The following is a 10,000-nucleotide window of genomic DNA, read 5'->3' on the forward strand; positions in this document are numbered from 1 at the left end:
ATATATACATATATACAGAAACAAAATATAAGAATCTTACATATATTATATAATCATCAGTAGTGCAGTGTTAGGCTACCGGACTCGAAATCGAGAGGTTGAAGGTTCGGGGGTTGGAACTTACAGCCTGACGTTGTGTCCTTGGGAAAGGCACTTTACACAAATGTTCCTCACTTCACCCAGGTGGGAAAGGGTACCCGGCCATAGACAGGGAAAGATCTTGTCAGCATGTTAAATGTTTTAGCGCCTGTAAAATGGCAGCTTGCACTGCATGCTTCCCAGGAAGTTAAGATTTTTTCAAAATGATATCAAGACTGCAAGTGTAAAAATATAGATTGTAAAGTGCAAAGGGTTTGCTGTTGAGCGGAATTTGAGCTTTACAAATGCTATTTTGCTACCTTAGAATTACAAAGTTCTATCTGACATTTTTGGTCGTTTTGAATTACATGTGATGTCAGAATCTAAATTATGTTCTATTTACTGTATCAAAATCGGAATATCGTTTTGAGTCGTTCTCACGCTAGATATCAAACGAATTGCATTCGAAAAAGCTTGACATGTCTGGAAACTCAATTTAAAAAAAAAATATTCAAATATCTCAAAACTAGGTACTGGACAGATAGAAGTTTGCAATTCTAGTGTAGCAATTTAGAAAGCCCAGCGGAAATGTCACAAGACAGTCGCTGCAGTGAAACCCACGGGGAGCATGAGGCAGGGGTAGGCCACGGGAAACATGGAGGAGATGTGTGGAAAGGGACATGAGAGAGATGAAGCTCACTTAAATTGGAACGAGCTTGGAAGGATGGCCCAGTACAGAGATGATAAATGGAAGGAGCTTGTTTATGTGGCCTATACCCTGCCAGGGGATGAAAGGCATTGATGAGAATGATTATTTGTTGTTCAAACATTATTCAGATCCACAGCCTGAGGCTGGCTGAGTGAAAATGGCAAGTCGTTCCCAAAGAGGGAAACGAATTACATTCGGTCTCTCTCTCTCTGTTGGTCTCTCTTTCTCTCTCTCTCTCTATTGGTCTCTCTTTCTCTCTCTCTCTCTATTGGTCTCTCTTTCTCTTTCTCTCTCTATTGGTCTCTCTTTCTCTCTCTCACTATTGGTCTCTCTTTCTCTCTCTTTCTCTCTATTGGTCTCTCTTTCTCTCTCTCTCTCTCTATTGGTCTCTCTTTCTCTCTCTCTCTCTGTTGGTCTCTCTTTCTCTCTCTCTCTCTCTGTCTCTACACACACACACACGCACAACAAAAACAACCGCAACAACAATAACAACACCACCACCACCACCAACTACATTAACAACAACAAAAGCTAGAACCCTGAAGAATTTACTGTACTCACAAGAGACTATTAGTCGACTTAGACTGGTGGAGTGGAGAGTTCTCTGCCCCTGGGCTGTCTCCGTTGCGCACATTCTTCTGTCGATCTCTCTGATCTTCAATGAGTTCCGCTTTGTCGGCTGGTGGGGAAGTCAAATGAAAATAGAATTAGGTACCCTGAATCTACCCCCCAAATGAGGTGTTATGTTTCCCAGTACATAAGGATTGTTTCAGAATGTTATCAAGTCTGCTGGGGTAATAGTAGGCCTATTGATTGTAAAGCACAGAGACCTTGCTGTTGAGCCGGAATTTGCGCTATACAAGTGCTATCTATTATTACCATTATTATTATCATTTTTATTGTTGTTATCATTATTATCAACATTATATTATTGTTATATTTCACTATTATAATTATTACTATTATTATTATTCATAGAGAGGACCATGTCGCAAATGAGCAACTAGATTAGGAAAGGACCACCTGTGTAAAATTAATTGTATTACAGCAGAAGAAAAGTCTCTTTGTTCTTACAGTTCTCAAAAATTAAAAAATAGCCTTTCCAGCATATTATTATATATATTAAATATTTCATTTGCTCTCTAGATTAAACTACCTCTACGCAATTGGTTAGAGAGTAAGATTATTTCATGTTCGATTAATTAGACCTGAGCAGAATGAAAAAACAACCCTTGAATCTCAAACATAGCCAGCTATCCCCTAAAACTGTTTCTATCTCTGACAGTCAAACCACACGACAGGGAACGTGCACATCCCGTAGGCCTATTTATGAGTGTAAATATAATATGAACTTATTACTTATTACGGTTCAGAAGACAAAGGATATGCATATGGATTTTTTTTTGTAGAAGAGGGTTTTACTGCGCTCGCAACTGCATAAGGTCATATGAGCGCCAAGGGGTGGATGTCAACAGAGAAGTCTTTACAGGGAATCAGACTTATTCTGCTCACCTCTCTAGCTTCAAAAGCACAAGGTCTGCTTCAACTATCAAGGCACCCCAAAAATAGCAGGTCACAAGAGAGTGACAAACATACAAAAGAAGTATAGGGAAAATGACAATTGTGAGTATTAGGAAAGAAAAAGCAGCAGTTCCCTGTTGTAGATCAGGCACAGTTGAGCGTGACATGAATCAGCCCATTTACAATTCTACTGAGCTTGAATGGGAAATGTCCCCCCTTACGCCAATGAACATTGAAATAGTATTATATAAAATGTTGGGATGACGAACCCCAAACAGGCTCTTATTAAACAAACAGGATACATTTTGAATTTTCCTCCCTCAACTAAACTACATCCAGTATCCGGCTCACACAAACACAGACACAACATTAAGTAAAGAACAAAATCCAAAATACTACAATTATGAAAAGACTCATTTACTGTTTTGGCCCAATACTGAAAAACAAAAAGGTACTCACATGTATTTGGTACCTCTTGTCCAATGCGAGTTATACTGTCAAATGGCTGCTCTATAGAATCCATTATACAAACTTGGAGGTCACAGATCTACTTGCAAATTTAAACTTGAGGACCGAGCGATCAATATCTGAGGAAAATGAGAAAAATATAAGAAGTCAAACTATAATATTGAGAATTGACAGCAATACAGTCAAACTTGCCTAAGAAAGAAGTCGTCAAATGATGAAGACAAGATTTACGCTTTGACAGTGTCATTATATTTTGTACAAATTTTAAAATGTAGTGGATGAAGTGAGAAGTGGTAATTGTTTGTACAAGTGATACAGTAAAACCTGTCCAAGACAACCGACAACCATCATTGTTAAGAAAAGAAGTTATCATTGTGGACAAGAGTTTGCTTGGACAGTCTCCTTAAAATTGTTTTTTTAATGCAATGGATGAAGTGGTGTAAGTGTTTGTTTGCAGGTGATAGTCTTGAACTAGTGGTTATTTTCTTGATCAGGTTTGACTTTATTATTAAACTGTATTATTAGGCTATAATATTTAACGTTTAATCAAAAACTTCAGATATCTTGCTCTTCAAAATTCTTGAGCAAATAGAAAAAGATCAGAGGAAAATGCGACCATATTCTGAATTTCCAAGAACAGAGAAGTAGAAATTTGAAACACAGAGAAAAAACAGGTTTAGGCCTATTAAAAAAAGAAAAAAAATTCAAACCATATTGTGGAAAGCAAGACAAAAAAAAGAACATTCAATTCATTATAAAGTAAATCATGCTCATCAAAAGAAGTCCATCTCTTTGGTTGTAAAGCAAACAACACTGGTCGTTATGAGTTTCTTTTCCCTGAGTTAGGGTGACAGGATACAGAAGAAATTGAAAGCATACAACAAAAAAGTCCCATGATGATGGAAGGGAAGCCATGCTACAGTCAAAGTGGCATACATCTCCCCACAAATCTATTCCCGTCATAACAAGATGAAAGAGATGCCGAACTTTGAATTACAGATTATGTAGAGATCATGGCATTTGCAAGTGACTGGAACACTTACATTACATCTTTAAACATACACTAAAAAAACAGGAGGGTAGTAAAAGATATCAAAGGTTTGGAGAAATTGTAACATTGAAAAAAAGTTCTAGACTAAATTAGACTTTGTAATGATAAGACAGTAACCCAATTCTCATGCAAGTATTCTGTACTTCTGGGTGCCGAAGAACAATATTTTTTAATTTAATCTGTGCAGCAGATTGGTCACACTGAATTGATTTCACAATGAAGGAAAGTGTAGCCTACATAATTTTCTCAATCCTTATAGAACAGTTATTATGTTGGTTATTATATCCTATTGTTCTCCAGCCTGCTGTTACGTAGTCAACTGACTGAAATTCCTCTAGTCAAATGGCCCTTTTATCCGAGTATCAACACACTGATAATTTTACGCGACACCTTTCAAAATCAGATGTGACCTACTCAAAAACACATTGTCCAGAAGGATTAGATGATAAAATAATTTTAAATGTTATTATAACTGTAGCCAAGTTCATATGTGCCAAGACGTTGTAGAATCAGTTGTCAGTTTTTGGACATGAAAAATCAGGTAAGAGTTATCAAGCTCTGTCACAGAAAATGAAAGAAAGTGTTGAAAAAGAAAAAAAGCAGATGCAAAGCCAAAAGCGAAGACTTAACTAATTTTTTGAAAACAGTCACATGCAGCAGGCAAATGTCTGTTGGTTTTATAACGCGTAAACATTGAGCTGCTAGGCTACATTTTAAAAAATGTTCGAATAATTTACAATGCAGTTCTCTAAACAATTTTGTCACTTATGTCCCTCTTCCTTCTGGGGTTTTTGTTAGATAAATGCATCATCACTATTGTTATTTCTTGGCAGTTGATATTTTATTTGTTTGCAGTATACTTAAGATATTGTACCCCTTTTGAGATGGAGATTCACAAGAGAGAAGATCAGAGGGATTTACATTCATTACGCACAAAATAATTTTGATAAATTTTCCTCTCGATCTTTCTTGCATTATCTCTGAAATCATTCCTTCTTCATACATGTGTCTGAGATTTCAGATTGTTTGATGAACTATAATGTGAATTTATTCAAAATTGACATAGAAATAATCTCAGGGAAAGGGGTGGCTGTCCAGTAATTGACCATTTATCTCTCTAGAGCTCTTTATACAGCTTGAAATGGCACGTTTCTGGGTTGATTCTCAGGACTTTTCAATGACTCAATGTTGAACAAAACTTCTGTTCACCATTGAGTTTCAACTATTTGATTGTATGTGGGTTATTTCCTTGACTCGTGTCTCTAAGAAAAAAAACCCAAACCCAACGAACAAATAAAACCCAAATAGGAAGACAGTCGGTCTATAACACTGTCAGTTTTAAATAAATTATATACATTAATTGTTGTTGGCCTATTTAATGTACATTTTAGTACACGTTATTATAATATAATGGTTGATTTAAGATTTTTATGTAAAGTTTAGTGTTTTCTCAGCAGGTTTGATTGGAATTTTAAAAACTTTTATTCTCGACCTAGTTTTTTTCTGTTTTCATACTAACAAATTTAATGTCCCCTCGGTTTAATTTTATGCAAAGTTTTATTGAACTTGATGCACAAATGACAGCTATGATTTTTTTTTTTTTATTGTGCCAAGTTTTTAAATTGAAACTGACCCTAAGAACAGACTTTTTGCCCTTTAATAAATATGGGTCCCTCTTTTTTAGACTCTTGGTATGTGAGGTTGCAAAGTATATGTATATATATTAGTCATTAGATTATTTTATATATATAGAGAGAGAGAGAGAATTACAGAAAAAGAGGGAATGTGCGCAAAGAGATTACATTTACATGTGTATGAGAGTAAGGAATGTGTGATGCTGATGACTGATGAGTCTATGGTTGTACAGTACCATTGTAAACATTAGATATCATGTTTATTCACTTTGAGTTTGGTTGTGCATATTGTTGAGCACAAAGCAACACCGTGAGGGGTGCTAGATTCGTTTTATAAATCATTATTATTTTTAAAAATATTTTTTTGGTATAGAAAAATGCTAGATTTTGAGAGCATGAATTTGTTGTGTGCACTGCCTATGAAGATCTACCTCTATCCGTTAAAAAAACCCCCAAAAACCCAACTGTTTACAGTCGACTACAGATGAGTTTATGTCAGGGGAACTGTGTAATTTGTAAAGAAGAAAGATCAGGTGTAGTAAGGACCTCAGAAAACGTTATACACTAAGCGGAGTCTACTGTAATTTTCATTTTTCACTTCCATGATCATAGCTTGACTATATGTAATCTTTGTGCCTAGTTTACAAAAGAGAAACCTATTTTTGTCAACAATTTTATTTTACACAAATGTAGGCTATGTCAACTCTATATGAACATTGTTCATGTACACACTTTCATTTTTCATTAAAGTAAAAGAAAAAGAATATGTGTGATGCTGTTACTAAAGGGGACTTTTTATGTTTTTTGACCAACTTGTATCTGCTTTGTAAATAAACATTATAATATTAATAGTAATTTACAATGTAGTTCTATACAGTTTTGTCACTTGTGTATGGGTTCCTCCTTTTCTGAGCTTTTCTTTTCTTCCAATTACCATACCGTACTTAATCTGATTTTCTTCACATAACTTTTGCTTCTATCTCTTCTTTTATTATCCTGTTGCTATGTCATATATATGTCAATCTTGGAGGGGGGAGGGAGGGGGAGGAGGGATGGAGGGGGGAGGGAATGGTGATAAAAATCCGGCGGTTCTACATAGGGTCGTCATCGGCATATAATGAATAGGTCAGCCACCGCCCTGGGGCCTACAATTCGTGACGGCTTGGCCAACGTAGACCCGATATGAAACAGAATATAGGGTCACCATCTGCATATAATGAACAGGTCGGCTGCCGCCCTCGGGCTGACACTACACCCTACGGAGTGGCCAACTTCGGGCCGCCGATCAAAAGTGGGAGCAAATGAGTTCCAGCCGCCTGCAGCGGCAAAAGCTGGTCTAGGTCGGACATTATCGTTGTCCTACATCGAGTAGATTTCTGGCCGCCGTTTTCATGCTGGCTGGGGAGTTATTTCATTTGTCTTGCCTTGGATGAAAAAATGTCCATTTATCTTGAATAGAAGTCTAGATTTGCAAATGAAGGAGGTGAGGGTCATCTGGTTTCAGAGATAAAATTAGTGAAAAAAAGGCCGCCAAAGATAGATCTATATTTCATTAGGCTGCTTGAGGGTCTGCGGAAACTATAAATTTATCTTTTATCCTTAAAACGTTTTTCAGTAAAATCCACCACAGAAATGTGTTCTTTAATGGGCATGAAAAGTGTTGAGCCAAAGAACAAAAATCCAATACAAATTGACAAACCTGCGAAAAAATGCCAGTTACTTCACTTTGATTATAATTTTGACGAGTGCCTGATTTCACCACGCTGTCTCACTTTATGTCAAGGAACAGCGTTGATTGAAAGTATTGAATACAATGAAAACAAGTGTATGTCTGTTGTGTGTTTCAGTGTGCGTGTGTGTGTGTGAGTGAGAGAGAGTGAGTGTGTTTGTGTGAGAGTGTGTGTGTGTGTGTGTGTGTGTGTGTGTGTGTGTGTGTGTGTGTGTGTGTGTGAGTGTGTGTGTGTGTGTGTTGCTGGGGGTTTTTGGTGGGTTTTTTTAATTTGGTAAGTGTGTGTTGTACGGCGCTCGCAACTGCACAATATCACGATAGGCCTAGATCTAGATATCTAGTATCAGCGCACGGGACACATCTCTTAAACTCAGTAGGAAATTTTGAATCGAAGTGGCTATCCGTACTTAAGCCTAACCTGACAGTAGTCCAGGGCTAGACTGCCAGTCTAGCCCTTGGTTTGACCCTATCGACTCGAACCTGTTGAGTACACAGGTCTCATTAGATCTAGAAGTTATTCAGGTTTAAATAATGCAAGTCAATAAGGCACCTTTTGGTTTTGTCTGAAATACTAATACTTTAAGGCTTTTCAAACTAAAAAATTAATTTCAGCCATCAAAGTACAGCTAGCCTCCCAGTCTAGCCGTATTTATCTTAGGCCCTGTTAACATTAGAAAACAGGAGGTTTAAAATACATATGTAGAAAACAGGAGGTTTAAAATACATGTAGAAAACAGGAGGTTTAAAATACATGCACAGTCATTAAGGCACCTGGTTTCATCTCAAATACAAATACTTTAATAAATTAAGGTACTGCAAACTAAAAATTTCTTTACAATTAGTTGGCCTTTTTTTATGGTCAGTCTAGCCATCATATTAATTAAGAATAAGTACGGCTAGCCCAGCTGTCTAGACGTACTTAAGAACGGCTAGCCTAACAGTCTAGATCTAGAATCTAGCCCTAATTAAAATTAAGTATGGCTAGACTAGCCTCTTCTGAATTTTGCCCGGGTGGCGGCTGAAGCAAACTTTATGTTTGGACCACTAAGGGATCTTTCATGGGATCATCGTGCACATGGGACCTCCAAGATCCCCCCCCCCTCCCTCTCCTTCTCCGAGAAGGTTAGGTGCATGATCTTTCTCCTACGATAAGATCAGGGGTGTGGCTGAAAAACAGCAGTAAGTAAGAAGGAACCAAGGACAGAAGGAGTAGTCTTGAATCTAGTCTAGCAGTAGAAAGGCTGCAGAAAGAGTCAGGATCCCTGAGGAGGGGGCAAAGGAGGTGAGGCGGTGGGGGCAGAAAGTGGAGATGAAAGCAGACGACAGAACATGGATAGAGAGCATGAAAGGAGGTGAAAGGAGACAATTTTAGGGAAGAAAATTTTCAGTCGCTATCCGGATTCGAAACCGGGACCTCTGTTGAATCTAATTAATTATACTGATAATTTTTACACCAAAGACAGATATAATATAATGCAGACGTACTTGGTAGATGGAAATAGTGCAAGTCCTGATGTTTTTTTTTATAATAGTAGATCTAGAATCTAGATCTAGAAGAATGGCACGAAAGCAAAGACTCAACCTCAAGCAAAGATCATCCGAGAACCGACAGAGGAAAGTGGAAAGCGGCACAACCGCATCAAACAAAACTCCAAGGCAGCTGATGTGTTGATAATTTGCTAACCCGGAAGTGTTTGTCTTGCACAATAATAATAATAATAACATTATTGAGTCGTACTGGCTGCTATTCGTAGATTTCTAGTCCATGTTCCAATTTGCTTGCGGTGGACTGGGCTAGCTGTTTTCGTGGCAGGCCGACAGTAATTAGCTTAAATCTAGATCTTATTAAAACTTCTTTGGTGGCGAATAGAGGCAAGGCAAATCTAGGAGAAATATTGAGAACTGCGAGGTGGTAGCAGATACCTCCTGCTAAACTGCCGCGCTCACGTACATGACCATGTGCATGACTTCAGAACACCGTCGAAGTAAAAACGCTCACCAAAAGAAAAAAAGAATGTAATAAAGCAGCTGGCGACTGTGGGCATTGGTGGACCATTATACGTGAATCTCTGAGCCAGAGAACTGATACTTCCAGGTATCTGGATACACACAAACACACACACACACACACACACACACACACACACACACACACACACACACACCATACATACATACACACACACACACACACACACAATATAAACACATAAACACACACAGACACACTCACACACACACACACACACACACACACACACACACACACACACACACGCACGCACGCACGCTGACGCACATACAAACACACATACAAACACACATACAAACATACAAACACACATACACACACACACACACACACACACACACACGCGCGCGCGCGCGTGCACGCGTGCACGCCCACACACCCACAACACGAAAGAGAAAACAAAAGGAAATGAGAAAGAAAGGAAATTATTACTATATTATATATTATGTATACTGTTGTTGTTGTTGTTTTTGTTATTTTTGTTGTAGTTGGTGTTTTTATTATTAGCACCAGGGCTGACTTGTCTTAGGCCATTCCCAAAGGGGAAATATTATGTTCTTCTTATGCACAGTAGAAAATTGTGACTGGGCCAAGGAGTTTAGAACTACTTTTAATCTCCTTGAACTGGGATGATTTATCAATGTCATGCTCATATTGTGCAGGAACAACATAGGGGGAACTATATACTGCACATTTTTCTTTCCTCATCCTTAGTATCGTCATTTTCCTCTAACCTTAGTTCTTTCGTATGTCTGTCACTCTCTTGTGGACTGCTATT

General features: G+C 37.9%; 1 protein-coding gene across 1 annotated transcript in view; it reads right to left on the minus strand.

The window, feature by feature from the left end:
• LOC101850862 (glutathione hydrolase 1) overlaps positions 1 to 8,894 on the minus strand; it is a gene marked incomplete in the record, with an annotated part of 54,641 nt that extends 45,747 nt beyond the window's left edge. Inside the window, 3 exon segments of the mRNA XM_005112080.3 lie at positions 1,349 to 1,466; positions 2,768 to 2,895; positions 8,676 to 8,894. Coding sequence (XP_005112137.2) covers positions 1,349 to 1,466; positions 2,768 to 2,831 — 182 coding nt within the window.
• Positions 8,895 to 10,000: the final 1,106 nt, after the last annotated feature.

The sequence above is a fragment of the Aplysia californica genome, unplaced genomic scaffold, assembly GCF_000002075.1.
Source record: "Aplysia californica isolate F4 #8 unplaced genomic scaffold, AplCal3.0 scaffold01179, whole genome shotgun sequence".
Taxonomy (NCBI): Eukaryota; Metazoa; Mollusca; class Gastropoda; order Aplysiida; family Aplysiidae; genus Aplysia; species Aplysia californica.